Source organism: Hoplias malabaricus, chromosome X2, assembly GCF_029633855.1.
Source record: "Hoplias malabaricus isolate fHopMal1 chromosome X2, fHopMal1.hap1, whole genome shotgun sequence".
Lineage (NCBI taxonomy): Eukaryota > Metazoa > Chordata > Actinopteri > Characiformes > Erythrinidae > Hoplias > Hoplias malabaricus.
The window spans coordinates 27,126,398-27,142,347 of record NC_089819.1 but is presented as its reverse complement, the minus strand read 5'-3'; the positions used below and the strand labels follow the sequence as shown (position 1 = coordinate 27,142,347).

The 15,950-nt window shown below is 46.2% G+C and overlaps 2 protein-coding genes across 3 annotated transcripts in view; one reads left to right on the top strand and one right to left on the bottom strand.

Annotated features, from left to right (window-relative positions):
* The window catches only part of LOC136677311 (activating signal cointegrator 1 complex subunit 2-like), a 24,379-nt gene extending 21,276 nt beyond the window's left edge, over positions 1–3,103 (bottom strand). Inside the window, exons 1-3 of one of the 2 annotated variants that reach the window (XM_066654824.1) lie at positions 2,982–3,103; positions 1,792–1,874; positions 517–675 (exon numbers count right to left, since the gene is read on the bottom strand). In XM_066654824.1, coding sequence (XP_066510921.1) covers positions 517–675; positions 1,792–1,872 — 240 coding nt within the window. In that variant the 5' untranslated portion in view covers positions 1,873–1,874; positions 2,982–3,103. Of the gene's footprint in view, positions 1–516; positions 676–1,791; positions 1,878–2,981 lie in introns of both variants that reach the window. The other variant, XM_066654823.1, reaches the window with a different exon arrangement.
* Positions 3,104–5,915: 2,812 nt separating this feature from the next.
* LOC136677056 (palmitoyltransferase ZDHHC8B-like) overlaps positions 5,916–15,950 on the top strand; it is a 69,671-nt gene continuing 59,636 nt past the window's right edge. Inside the window, exon 1 of the mRNA XM_066654432.1 lies at positions 5,916–6,159. Within this exon, the coding sequence (XP_066510529.1) occupies positions 6,047–6,159 (113 nt within the window). The 5' untranslated portion in view covers positions 5,916–6,046. The remainder of the gene's footprint in view (positions 6,160–15,950) is intronic.

The window sequence follows — 15,950 nt, the reverse complement described above, 5'->3', positions numbered from 1 at the left end:
GATACATTCCAACACCCAGATTAAGCCTAATCCTGGACTACACACAAAACAATATGGGCTTAATCCATGCCTGAGGAACCTACATCACACGTCCAGAAGTTTACAGACACCTGTTTTTCCAGCATTTCTTCTGAAATTAATGAAGAGATGGTTCTTCTTTTACTGCTGCAGCAGGTTCCACTCTTTTGAGAAGGCTTTACACTAGGTCTAGCTACACTGCTGTGAGGATTTGATGGCATTTAGCCACAGAATCATCAGTGATGTCAGGTGCTGGTGTTGCATGGTCAGTTCTGGAGCACAAACCCCACTCCAACTCATCCCAAAGGTACGGGATGAAGCTCCATCACTCCAGAGATTTACACACATTAATTTTGACAACACTGGTAGGAATTCCATCAAATCCTAAGAGCAATGTTCTAACACCTAGTGCAAATCCCTCCCAGAGGAGCAGGGACAGCTACTGCAGTGAAGAAACACACAGACGTTTGGACTATGGATATGCTACATATTTCTAACCTGGCACCAGAACGTGTCGTGAGGGAGGGACAGCAGCCATTCCAGGTCGTCTGAGATGAACTGAGCCTGCTCCAGAAACTCCTCCACCTGTGCGGGTGAGCCGTCCTCGGGCGGGGGCTGATAGAGCAGGAAACCCCTGTCCTCCTTTCGCGCGGGGTGCTGACCCAGGACACAACACACAACAACACAGACGCTTAAAGGAACAGTCGCACATCTTCTTCAACGGTTCTTATTCTTTTTTACTCAAACAAGGCCCAAATCACACAAGTGGAGTTTGAGGAGGAGCGGTGAGCTCACTGCGCCCCCTACTGACCAAACTGTACAGAGTAAACCTGAAAGTGGGGCTGGGAGTGGAGGAAATAAACAGTGGAGTAAATGGAGCGTTCTGATTGGTTGAAGACAGTAGAATGTGTGAGGCACACACTGTGTTTAGGGCAGAGTTTGTGGGCGGAGACAGTGTGGTGTTTGTTTATATCAGTGCACATGGAGAAATAACTCTTTTGGACTGATTATACTGCTATGGTCCCGACTCTACTGGACTCTACTCTCTGATTGGTTCCTGGTTGGTTTTCCACTCCTACAGCCCCTCCCCAGAAATGTATCAGTGTCGTCTCTAACCCCGTCTCTAAGGGGAACAGTGGTCTTTGGAAACCACAACAACGGCGGCAGTAACATTAAGCGGTGTTTACTCATGGTGTATCGGCGTGTTGTTGTTGTTTGGGAGTGAACACAGCTCCGTCATCAGTTCAGACAGATCAGTAGAGTTTGTTCCTTCCTTGTTGCAGCGTCCAGCTCTCGCTGGATTCTTTCATCGGCCACCGATCCAAGGAGCGTTTGAACCTCTTCAAAAGACCACGGCGTCATTTTACGAGCTGCTGTCGTGAGTCGGATAAAAACAAACGTGATCTCTGCTGCAGCTGGAGATTTTACAGATGGAGAGTTGGTGCTGGTCGTCTGCGTTGCGTGGCGTAGAGTGATGACTCTCTCTGGACAATCAGCGCTCTGCAAGGTTTACACGCCACGGTTTAGTCCCTACTCGACTCGCTCTGAACCACGAGAGAACAGCCACTAAACAAGAACCCGCTTCCAGAACCAGGACCTGATTCGCCTGGTGGAGGAGGGGGAATGGCGGGTCGAGTCCAGTAGAGTAGGGACCATAGTGGAAAAGTGCCATGTTCTTATGTTATGACTGTTATTGATGATGTTGTTAAACTGTTCCACTCATATTTACATAAAATTTAAAATACAGTTTTACACAGATTCAACGATTGTTACCAGAGCTGGGAGGGTGCGTTCCTTTCCCTGTGGACCCTCTGTTACTTGCTGTTCATCTAAAGGAACTCGCGCACATGCCATTCCTTCTGAAACACAAGAAAACAGACAGGCATTTTATAAAAGCACACCATGGTAAACCAATGCGCAGTCCTCCCGGAGTCCTACGACACACTGGAACTAAAGAGTAGGGGGCGCTGCTGGATCCCCCTGCGGCACGAGCTCCATTACATGTTATTCATTAACACTGAAAGGTTTCTGTGGATCAATCTGTATTGGCTGCATTTTTAAAAACCACTGGTCATTATGGGAGGAGTCCGTGGGCAGGTCCTAAATTGAGTGCGGTTCACTGATTGGCTCCTCTGAACATCATGTGAGGACTGATTAGATGGTTCCTAAACTGGGAGGGTTACTGATGACTGATCGGACAAAGCTGAGACCTCCAAGAAAGAGTCAACTACTAGGTTAAGAATCTCTGCACTAAACGAATGAGGTCACTTTGTCTAACTTAGAGACCGTAAGTTCTAATTAATAATGTAAACTACATAAGTTTAAAGTAAATATTTGTGTCCTTAAATGTCCCAACGGATTCTAGATAATCATTATTTATTTACTGTGCACTATTGCATATGTTTTGCTACTTATACTTTTTAAAACCTCTTTCCTTTCAGTTTGGTTTGAGTGTGTAAAAGCATACTTTCTTAAACTCAATGTTTAAAGTTATAAAAAAAGTTTATGGTCATAAATGTAGAAAGAACTACATTAAGAAATGCACTGCAAGGCACTTTATATAAAATATAAATACTGACATTGAAAAAATTAATATGTATTTTAATTTCCATCAAATGCTATAGGAATAGCATGTTGCATTAGCCTAGCTTACATTCAAGGAGTCAGTTTCTAGATTTAAAATAACTATAAAGTAAAATAAACAACACCGAAAATAGCATAAAACAACTTTTAAAAGACTGGATTCACAGACCCTGTGAGATGTGCTCTAGAAGTTCTGCTAAGCTAAAAGCTTATCTAAACCTGGTTAGCTTAGCCTAGCTTACTCTACAATATAATGTCTGTGGGGTCTGTTAGCACAGATGCTAAAGTAAAGTAAACTACTAAAAGTCTTAATAATAAAGTGTCAGTCCTAAATACCATCATTTATAGAATATGTATACAACTATAAATGTATACCGTACCGTAAAAGTGCTGTAAGAGTTCAGATATATGTTTATATTAAGTTTATTTTCCTAAATCCATTAACCGAGTCAGTGCCCAACACAGCGCACCGCAGGAACGAGTCGTTCACCAAGGATTCGACTCTCCCTCGACACCTTTACATGAACATCAGGAGTCGACTCACTTTAAAGGGCTCGTAAACTTTCATATTTAGAACTCAATATCCACTCCCTCAGCTCCACTGACCACACGCAGAACCACTCTGTAGTTCTACAGTTAAATATTTTAGTCCATTTATTACTCTGCATACTTTATTACCCCCCTTTTCCCCCTGCTCAGGACCCCCACAGAGCAGGTGTGATGTGGTGGTGGATCATTCTCAGCGCTGCAGTGACACTGAGGGGTTTAAAAACTCCAGCAGCACTGCAAAGTATGCAGAGCAACAGATGGACTACAGTCTGTAACTGTAGAAATACAGAGTGGACAGTGAGGGTAGGAACAAGGGTGGTTTAAATGTTTTGGTTGAGTGGCGTTTAAGTTTAATTTTTGTATGTATTCAATTATACTCTTCTATCGTGTCCAGAAGTTTGTAGACACATTCAGAATTCGTCCAACATCAGCAGCTGAACTCAAAAACGCTCTTGTAGCCGCATACCATCAGATCCTTACGGCAATGTTCCTTCGTCTGGTGTAAAGCCTTCCCGGACACTGAGGAGGAACCGTTAGGGAGCCAAAAGGGTCGATTCTGATTGGTGAGCCGAGTCCCTTTATATGACTCACTGAAAAGAGCCGGGACTCCCTCTAGTGGTGCACGGCGGTTTTTCATGGGAGTGGCTAACTAAATTTTTTTTTTAGCAAATTTTTTTTTTTTCAAAATAAAAGCCATATCCAGACAGGGAGACATTAAAAGTGAATTACGTTTTTATGTAGTCAATTTTATTTAAAAACCAAAAAAAAAAACAAAAAACAAAGCCATGGAGATTAGTGTTGTTATATAGTGTTATAAAGTAAATAAAAAAAATGTGTTCTTAATAAGATGAAAGGTCTGGAAATTTGCATGTTTATTATCCTCACAGAAGGTGACCCGGAGGAAATCCACGCGGACACAGGGAGAACACACCACACTCCTCACAGACAGTCACCCGGAGGAAACCCACGCGGACACAGGGAGAATTCACAGACAGTCACCCGGAGGAAACCCACGCGGACACGGGGAGAACACACCACACTCCTCACAGACAGTCATCCGGAGCGGGAATCGAACCCACAACCTCCAGGTCCCTGGAACTGTGTGACTGCGACACCTACCTGCTGCACCCCCGTGCCGCCCATGATTTTATTTAATAATCTCTATATATATTTATATGTATAAACATTTAATTCGAATTATCACACAGACATTTCGTACCATAATAATGTTTTTAAATTTTACACTGAAACTGAACTGTTACCTCTTTTAAATGAATTGTACTGATTGTATTTTTCTGCCTTCAAGTTGCTTTTTTGTTACAAACAACAGCCACCAGGGGGCATCAGCACTGCTGAATTCTGTTTTTATAGCTGTATTTATAAATATTTACCTTTCATTTAAGTGAACAAACAAATACATAAATAAACGTAAAAAATAATAAGAGTCTCATTTATTTAATGGGGCCCTGTATTTTTATTGTGACTCATATTTAGGGAGAAATACATAAAAATTAACCTCTGTCATAAACATTAATAAACGTTATGTTTCTGAACTCTGTTTTGTGTTTAATAAGTGAGTTGATGTCAGCAATGACATTTTTCTTTGAGCACGTGATTTAAATTTTTTGTTTATATATTTTTACTTATTAAATTTCAGATGTATTTCACTTTGATTCAGTCGGCGGAGTAGAACGTGATCAAGCTGTGTTAAAGATGCACACCGGCTGTAGGTGAGACCCAGGTGGGTTGCCTTTACTGGGTAAATGTGGGCATCCCTGCACCGGGGCTCCATCATGAGATGATGTGTTTTCAGGTGGGTGGCCAGCATCAGCCTTGTGTTTAACTGGTCTGGCCACTGTGGGGCAGCAGGTAGTGTCTCAGTCACAGCTCCAGGGTCCTGGAGGTTGTGGGTTCGAGTTCCAATCCGGGTGACTGTCTGTGAGAAGTGTGGTGTGTTCTCCCTGTGTCTGCGTGGGTTTCCTCCGGGTGAATGTCTGTGAGGATTGTGGTGTGTTCTCCCTGTGTCTGCTTGGGTTTCCTCCGGGTGACTGTCTGTGAGGAGTGTGGTGTGTTCTCTCTGTGTCTGCTTGGGTTTCCTCCGGGTGACTGTCTGTGAGGAGTGTGGTGTGTTCTCCCTGTGTCTGCGTGGGTTTCCTCCGGGTGACTGTCTGTGAGGAGTGTGGTGTGTTCTCTCTGTGTCTGCGTGGGTTTCCTCCGGGTGACTGGTCTGTGAGGAGTGTGGTGTGTTCTCTCTGTGTCTGCGTGGGTTTCCTCCGGGTGCTCCGGTTTCCTCTCACGCTCAAAAAAGATGGATTGGAGACTCAAAATTGTCCATAGGTGTGAGTGTGTGTTGCCCTGTGAAGGACTGGTGCCCCTTCCAGGGTGTGTCCCTGCCTTGCTCCCAGTGACTCTGGGTAGGCTCCGGACCCACCGCCGCCCTGAACTGGATAAGGGTCACAGACAATGAATTAATTATTACATACACGTTTTAAATTCACGCTTAAATCTCAACAGTTACTTGAGCATATTCCAATAAACGGTGCCTTTTATTTACAAATAAAATTAAATTTCGCTGATCTTCATTTTCACATATCAATAAAATCGTGTTATTTCAGGCGAAAGTGTTTAAACCTGACACCAGCTCGATTCTGAACGCCTCTTGAATATTCATGACCCTCTTGTCTGCGTCAAGGTCCCGCCTGTCCGTGGGCGTGGCCTGACGGTGCTGCAGCGCGGAGGGCTGGCCGGCGCTGGACCGCGGTGGAGGGACTGAGAGAGCGAGGGAGTGTGCCGCTGTGTTCGGGGGGTTCTCGGCGTGATTTCCGGCTGTGTGTGGGTTCCTTGCGGTCCGTACCTCGCTCTTGTGGAGGTTCTGGAGGAATGTGGAGTTTACAGAATGCCCAGCAGCGCCGGAAACACCTTTAAACCGTTTAAAGCGACTAAATTCATCCCCGTGTCCACCGCCGCGGCTCTGCTCACCAGCTCCTCCACGCTCTTCTTCGTCTTTACGTAAGTTACGAGCTTTTTCACTCTCAGCACGGGCTCTGGACTCACAGTGAGATTATTTACATCACTATACACTTCACTCTACACCATACACACATTACACTACACACCTCACTCTACACCATACACACATTACACTACACACCTCACTCTACACCGTACACACATTACACTACACACCTCACTCTACACCGTACACACATTACACTACACACCTCACTCTACACCGTACACACATTACACTACACACCTCACTCTACACCATACACACATTACACTACACACCTCACTCTACACCGTACACACATTACACTACACACCTCACTCTACACCGTACACACATTACACTACACACCTCACTCTACACCGTACACACATTACACTACACACCTCACTCTACACCGTACACACATTACACTACACACCTCACTCTACACCGTACACACATTACACTACACACCTCACTCTACACCGTACACACATTACACTACACACCTCACTCTACACCGTACACACATTACACTACACACCTCACTCTACACCGTACACACATTACACTACACACCTCACTCTACACCATACACACATTACAGTACACACCTCACTCTACACCGTACACACATTACACTACACACCTCACTCTACACCGTACACACATTACACTACACACCTCACTCTACACCGTACACACATTACACTACACACCTCACTCTACACCGTACACACATTACACTACACACCTCACTCTACACCATACACACATTACAGTACACACCTCACTCTACACCGTACACACATTACACTACACACCTCACCCTACACCGTACACACATTACACTACACACCTCACTCTACACCGTACACACATTACACTACACACCTCACTCTACACCGTACACACATTACACTACACACCTCACTCTACACCGTACACACATTACACTACACACCTCACCCTACACCGTACACACATTACACTACACACCTCACCCTACACCGTACACACATTACACTATACACTTCACTCTACACCATACACACATTACACTACACACCTCACTCTACACCGTACACACATTACACTACACACCTCACTCTACACCGTACACACATTACACTACACACCTCACTCTACACCGTACACACATTACACTACACACCTCACCCTACACCGTACACACATTACACTACACACCTCACCCTACACCGTACACACATTACACTATACACTTCACTCTACACCATACACACATTACACTACACACCTCACTCTACACCGTACACACATTACACTACACACCTCACTCTACACCGTACACACATTACACTACACACCTCACTCTACACCGTACACACATTACACTACACACCTCACTCTACACCGTACACACATTACACTACACACCTCACTCTACACCGTACACACATTACACTACACACCTCACTCTACACCGTACACACATTACACTACACACCTCACTCTACACCGTACACACATTACTATAAACACCTCACTCTACACCGTACACACATAACTATATACACCTCACCCTACACCGCACACACATTACACTACACACCTCACCCTACACCGTACACACATTACACTACACACCTCACCCTACACCGTACACACATTACTATATACACCTTACCCTACACCGTACACACATTACTATATACACCTCACCCTACACCATACACACATTACACTACACACATTACTATATACACCTCACCCTACACCGTACACACATTACACTACACACCTCACCCTACACCTTACACACATTACACTACAAACCTGACCCTACACCGTACACACATTACTATATACACCTCACCCTACACCGTACACACATTACTATATACACTTCACCCTACACCGTACACACATTACTATATACACCTCACCCTACACCGTACACACATTACTATATACACCTCACCCTACACCGTACACACATTACACTACACAGTTCACCCTACACCGTACACACATTACACTACACACCTCACCCTACACCGTACACACATTACACTACACACCTCACCCTACACCATACACACACTACACACGTCACCCTACACCATACACACATTACTATATACACCTCACCCTACACCGTACACACATTACTATATAAACCTTACCCTACACCGTACACACATTACTATATACACCTCACCCTACACCGTACACACATTACTATATACACCTCACCCTACACCGTACACATATTACTATATACACCTTACCCTACACTGTACACACATTACACTACACACCTCACCCTACACTGTACACACATTACACTACACACCTCAGCCTACACCGTACACACATTACACTACACACTATATATATATTACAGTTATGTAAAACACCATACACTGCTATACACTACTATACAATACGTTTATACATTAAATAATATACATTAATTTTGCAGTTCCCTATCTTTTCTGGGAATGTTTTTTGTTCATATATCTCACTTCTGAATTTGTCCAGATACTAAAAATATGTTTGATCTGTATTTATTTTAGCGCTGTGCTGAATGTTGGAGTGTGTTATGTGGCTGCTAAACCTGGAGATATAAATGCCAGTGTAAATGACTTTTATTTTGATGTGTTGTGCACAGATGAGGACAGATTTGATGAGTTCTGCAGTCTGCAGGTTTATTTAAGTTAAATTTATTGGAAACTGATCAATAAGTGATCAAATGGCAGAGGCTTGTGCACAGACATCAGTTTGTGTTTTATTTGTTATTCTTCACTGTTCTTTAAACTGTCCAAGTGCTTGTACATGACGTGTGTGTGCGCGTGTTGTGTATGGATTATATTTTGAGCTTTGCTTTGAGGTGTAAATGGACTTAGTATTTGAAACTGCTTTCACTGTGATTGAATTCATTATTGATTAATATTAGCTGAAAATATTTCACTGTGGTTATGTGTGAAATTATAAAATGATCAGTTAATGACGTGTTGGTGGCACAGTGGAGCAGCAGGTAGTGTCTCTGTCACAGCTCCAGGGACTTGGATGTTGTGGGTTCGAGTCCCGCTCCAGGTGACTGTCTGTGAGGAGTGTGGTGTGTTCTCTCTGTGTCTGCGTGGGTTTCCTCCGGGTGACTGTCTGTGAGGACTGTGGTGTGTTCTCCCTGTGTCTTCGTGGGTTTCCTCCGGGTAACTGTCTGTGAGGAGTGTGGTGTGTTCTCCCTGTGTCTTCGTGGGTTTCCTCCTGGTAACTGTCTGTGAGGAGTGTGGTGTGTTCTCTCTGTCTCTGCGTGGGTTTCCTCCGGGTGACTGTCTGTGAGGAGTGTGGTGTGTTCTCCCTGTGTCTGCGTGGGTTTCCTCCGGGTGACTGTCTGTGAGGAGTGTGGTGTGTTCTCCCTGTGTCTGTATGGGTTTCCTCCGGGTGACTGTCTGTGAGGAGTGTGGTGTGTTCTCCCTGTGTCTGCGTGGGTTTCCTCCGGGTGACTGTCTGTGAGGAGTGTGGTGTGTTCTCCCTGTGTCTGCGTGGGTTTCCTCCGGGTGACTGTCTGTGAGGAGTGTGGTGTGTTCTCCCTGTTTCTGCGTGGGTTTCCTCCTGGTGACTGTCTGTGAGGAGTGTGGTGTGTTCTCCCTGTGTCTATGTGGGTTTCCTCCGGGTGCTCCAGTTTCCTCCCACGCTCTAAAAACACACGTTGGTAGGTGGATTGGAGACTCAAAAGTGTCCGTAGGTGTGAGTATGTCACTTTGTGAAGGACTGGCGCCCCCTCCAGGGTGTGTTCCTCCCTTGTGCCCAGTGATTCCAGTTAGGCTCCGGACCCACCGCCGCCCTGAACCGGATAAGTGTCACAGACGATGAATGAATGATATGATGAACGTTTGCTGGGTCTCTTATTAAAGGCAGAATCTGGGCGCTCCGTTAACAGATGGAGGTTCAGTTGATTAAGGTCTGTCTCCTCTAATGATCCTCACTCACATAAAGAGATTTAAATGGACAGTCTGTCGCCTGGGGCTCTGCACGCTGCGCTATCAGAGATGCACCGATATGTGAATTCTGGGTCAATGCCAATATCTGATACTTTATATGTACAAATCTGCCGATGTCAATACACATGTTTACATTTATAATATACAGAAAGTTAGATACCTTTTATTAACATTATACACAAATATAACATTTATTTACACAACATCTTAGCTTTCAACTGAAATATATTAAAGATATCTCCGGAGTTATATATAAGTTAATTTACTGTTCCTTACAAAGACTGGGCGGAGCTTTAAATTAACAAGTAAAATAAAATAATACATTTACACAAACTAATAAAAATAACATTGAATAAACGAAAGCTTGAACACAAAGAAATCCCTGTGGACCTTTAGAAGTGTAACTACTCCACTCTGCTGTGATACAGAAATAAGAGCCACAGCTCTGTCTCCGGGCCTCTCCACACCGTCAGAGCGGGGAAAATCTGAGCTAAATAACTTTTACACGTTCATCACTGTTGTTGTTATTATTATGTTTTTGACCAACAGGGGGGCGGCATGGTGGCGCAGCAGGTAGGTGTCGCAGTCGCACACCTCCAGAGGCCTGGAGGTTGTGGGTTCGATTCCCGCTCCGGGTGACTGTCTGTGAGGAGTGTGGTGTGTTCTCCCTGTGTCTGCGTGGGTTTCCTCCGGGTGACTGTTTGTGAGGAGTGTGGTGTGTTCTCTCTGTGTCTGCGTGGGTTTCCTCCGGGTGCCTGTCTGTGAGGAGTGTGGTGTGTTCTCTCTGTGTCGGCGTGGGTTTCCTCCGGGTGACTGTCTGTGAGGAGTGTGGTGTGTTCTCCCTGTGTCTGCGTGGGTTTCCTCCGGGTGACTGTCTGTGAGGAGTGTGGTGTGTTCTCCCTGTGTCTGCGTGGGTTTCCTCCGGGTGACTGTCTGTGAGGAGTGTGGTGTGTTCTCCCTGTGTTTGCGTGGGTTCACTCCGGGTGCTCCGGTATCCTCCCACACTCCAAAAACACACGTTGGTAGGTGGATTGGCGACTCAAAAGTCTCTGTGTGTGTGAGTGTGTGTGTTGCCCTGTGAAGGACTGGCGCCCCCTCCAGGGTGTATTCCCGCTTTGCGCCCAATGATTCCAGGCAGGCTCTGGACCCACCGCGATCCTGAACTGGATAAGGGTTACAGATAATGAATGAATGAATGAATGAATGAACAATAGTGTTGTCCAGTCGTCTTCTGTCATAAAACAAAAAGTTCCAGCAGTTATCGGTTTGAAATTTTGGCAAAATCAAAGCATGGGGCCAATGCAGAGAATCTTTAAAAAAGAACCTATCTGCTGACACTGATTTAATTAAATATACAAAATAAAAATAAAAAGTACAGTGTTCAGCTCAGTGTTGCACCTCTGATGTGTTGATCATGTGGCAAAATCATTAAATCACATCTGGAACAGCTGCACATGAGTTCAGTGCCAAGAGTCGGCCAGGGGGGTATAAAGCCTCCAGCACTGGGCTGTGGAACAGTGGAACGGTGTTCTCTGGAGTGACAGCGCTCCTTTGGCCTATGGGACTCTGAGCTGCAGTGAGAACTAACCAATCAGCATCTGTACCCAACCTCACTGATGTTCATGTGGCAGAATGCCATCAGATCTTCACAGCAATGTTCTAGTATGTAGTGTGAAATCATCCCTGTTAGTGCGGTGAAGAGGAACACACACACACACACACACACACACACTTCTGGCTGTGTAGTGTGTAGTGTAAAGGAGTGGAGATGTGTGTCCGGACAGGACTAAAATCACCAGAGTGAGGCTGAGGGGAATTCTCACAGGGAGAGGAGGGAGATGTGGGCTGTACACCCATACACCCACCCACTCACACTTCTTCAAAGAGGGCTGGGGGGAAGGATATTGATCGGTGGAGTTTCTAATCGATCGGTACGGCAGGAATGGCTTTCAGGAGTTTGTGATAAATTATGGAGCTGAAACAGAGCTCCAGGTTCAGGGACTTCAGAGATAAACAGGAGATGGAGAGAGTGATAGAGAGAAAGTGAAATAGAATCAGTGAGAAAGAAGCAGCAGAGAGAGAGCATGAGAGAGGGAGAGGGAGAGAGAAAAAAAGAGGGCCTTCATCCCTCTGTCTACTCATGGTGCTTTTCCACCGCATGGAACCTACTGGACTCCTTTTTCCGCTGGTCAAATCTGCTCCTGGAACCGGGTTCTTGTTTAGTCGCTGTTCTCTTGCGGTTCCAACCGAGCTGAGTAGGTACTGAATGTGAGGTGTAAACCCTGAAGAGCTCTGATTGTCCAGAGACCTGTCAATCACCAGGAAACACAGAGCTCCAGCACAAACTCACCGCTTGTAAAATCTCTGAAGTTACAGCAGCGTTCACATTAGTTTTTATCCGACTCTCAGCAGCAGCTCGTAACATTCCCCCGAGGGGTTTCTGAAGAGGGGCAGACGCTCCTTGGGTCGGTGTCTGAGGAAAATCTCCAGAGAAAGACGAACGTGAGACGAGGAAAACTACTGTGAGGAAATGGGGGCGGAGCTGTGTTCAGTCCAAACAACAACAACAACAACACGCCACACACCGAGTAAACAGCACCTGTTCGCGTTACAGCTGGGGTTTTACAACATCACCACCTCCATTTCCCAGGGGAACTGTGGGAGCGGAAAATTGACCAGCTAAAAGCGAGTCGAGCCAAGACGGTCCCACTCATTTAACGTTATATAAAATCCTAGTTTCACTTTATGAATGATCTGCTGCACTGTAAATGAGGGGCGGCCTCAGTGTTCTCAGAGTTTAAATAAAGGAGGATGAAAGGTGAATGAATAAAAGTCATCCCTGACATGTAAACACACACACACACACAGGTGCCAGCAGCAGTAATCAGCTGTAGTTTTAAACATTCCTCCTTGAATTGTGACAACAGCTGATTTATTGAATATTTGTTGGAGAAGGAATGTGTTTTGTCGGTGTCTGCTGTGAACCCACCATCACCAAGACTCCAGTGGAAAAACTAAATCTCTCATCAGGAATTTGTAGCTGCTGAGATATTATTTTTTTTCCTTTAAATATTGAGGCTTACATTTTTAAATATTATTTTTTTTCTGGAAATATTCTAAGTTTCTGTTTTGGTCGGTGGACTGTTCTCAGTCCAGACACTGAGGGGTTAAAAACTCCAGCAGCACTGCTGTGTCTGATCCACTCTACACCACCACGTCAGTGTCACTGCAGCGCTGAGAATGATCCACCACCACATCACACCTGCTCTGTGGGGGTCCTGAGCGCTGAGGAACAGGGGGGTAGTGAAGTATGCAGAGCCACAGATTTGTTTATTAGTTATTGGATTAACGTTAAATGGATGTTAATCCTGTATTTGATGTTAAATTAATTTAACCCCTGTTCACAGTGATGTAGATCAGAGTTAATCTGGGTTTATTCTGATGTCTTTACTCAGCCGTGTTAATGGATGTAGTTGAGTTTCGTGCTGTTCTCTCGAATGAGGGTCAGTGGATCAGGATCAGCCCCGAGGAGGGATGCGCCGATATTCCTGTTACCCCCCTATGGAGCAGGAATAGAGCAACATCCTCATCTCGGTTGGTGCTTTTCAGCGTTTGGAGTCTCTCCGTTGTCTAAAAACCTCCAGATGGCGTTTCTCTGCCGTGAGCAGAGAGAGAGAAAGCCTAGCACCGGACCCAGACACTGGGGCTTCGTAAACACATTTGAGCGGTTTCCAGAGCAAACCGACTGCAGAGCAGCACACGGAGAGGACACACACTCAGAGCTTTATACACAGGGTTTTAGAGTAAAATCATGAACAACACATTTTAGATCGAGTGTTGGGCTTTCAGTCTTTTATAGAACCCTTTATGGCACCTTTATTTTAAAGAGTGCAGAGACAGAGCGAGAAGAAACAGGTCGGTGCCGAGAAAACAACACCAAACACTGCTCAGCGTGCCTCTGGAGATCAGCAGCACTTCACAAAACAGAGCTGAAAACACAGCTGAGACGGATCAGTAGTCTGGTGAACTGGGGCCCTGAACAGTGCTCTGATTGGACGGTGAGCTGTCAGACTGGACCATGTGATCGTTGAGGGATTCTGGGAGTTGGAGTTCTCCCTGGTTGGTGTTGTTTTACAGTGTTTGTTGCTGTAATGCTGATATCAGGTTGTGTGTGTGTGCTCCAGCAGAGAGACAGTGGTTATTATGTTTGAAGTTGTCCTCGTGAGAAAGGGTCCCAGTGTTGATTGCATATTGATTATTGATTTTTTTTATTGGTGCTGGGTTCTGCACCTGTTCGAATCATGTCTGGTTCTGAGCAGGTCCTTCTCTTTCACTCTCCGTCTGTTAGGAGTTTCCCCAGAAATCCAGAGTCTGTAATTACAGAGCCGCCAACATCAAAGAGAAAAGCCTTCAGCTACGGTTCCCACAGTCCCTCAGGGCTCCGCCTTAACCATGAGGTTCATATACACCAGCAGCTCCACCCTCCTCCACCACCTCCACTCTCCATCCTCTAAACCACCTCCACCCTCCTCCACCACCTCCACTCTCCATCCTCTAAACCCCCTCCACTCTCCATCCTCTAAACTACCTCCACCCTCCTCCACCACCTCCACACTCTCGATCCTCTCCATCCTCTAAACCACCTCCACCCTCCTAAACCAACTCCACTCTCCATCCTCTAAACCCCCTCCACTCTCCTCCACCACCTCCACACTCTTCACCACCTCCACTCTCCTCCACCACCTCCACACTCTTCACCACATCCACTCTCTTCCACCACCTCCACCCTCCTCCACTACCTCAACACTCTCCACCACCTCCACTCTCCATCCTCTAAACTACCTCCACCCTCTCCCACCAGCTCCACACTCTCCCCCACCTCCACTCTCCATCCTCTAAACTACCTCCACCCTCCTCCACCAGCTCCACACTCTCCCCCACCTCCACTCTCCATCCTCTAAACCCCCTCCACTCTCCTTCAACACCTCCAATCTCTCCATCCTCTCCATCTTCTAAACCACCTCCACACTCTCCACCACTTCCACTCTCCTTCACCACCTTCACTCTCCATCCTCTAAACCACCTCCACACTCTTCACCACCTCCACTCTCCTCCACCCTCCTCCACTACTCCAACACTCTCCAACACCTCCACCCTCGTCCACCACCTCCACACTCTCCACCACCTCTACTCTCCATCCTCTAAACTACCTCCACCCTCCTCCACCACCTCCACACTCTCCCCCACCTCCACTCTCCATCCTCTAAACTACCTTCACACTCTTCACCACCTCCACTCTCCTCCACCACCTCCACACTCTTCACCACATCCACTCTCTTCCACCACCTTCACCCTCCTCCACTACCTCAACACTCTCCACCACCTCCACTCTCCATCCTCTAAACTAACTCCACCCTCCTCCACCACCTCCACACTCTCCCCCACCTCCACTCTCCATCCTCTAAACCACTTCCATGCTCCTCCACCACATCCACCCTCCTCCACTACCTCCACACTCTCCACCACCTCCACTCTCCGTCCTCTAAACCACCTCCACACTCTTCATCACATCCACCCTCCTCCACCACCTCCACTCTCCGTCCTCTAAACCACCTCCACACTCTTCACCACATCCACTCTCTTCCACCACCTTCACCCTCCTCCACTACCTCAACACTCTCCACCACCTCCACTCTCCATCCTCTAAACTAACTCCACCCTCCTCCACCACCTCCACACTCTCCCCCACCTCCACTCTCCATCCTCTAAACCACCTCCACCACTTCCACTCTCCTTCACCACCTCCACTCTCCATCCTC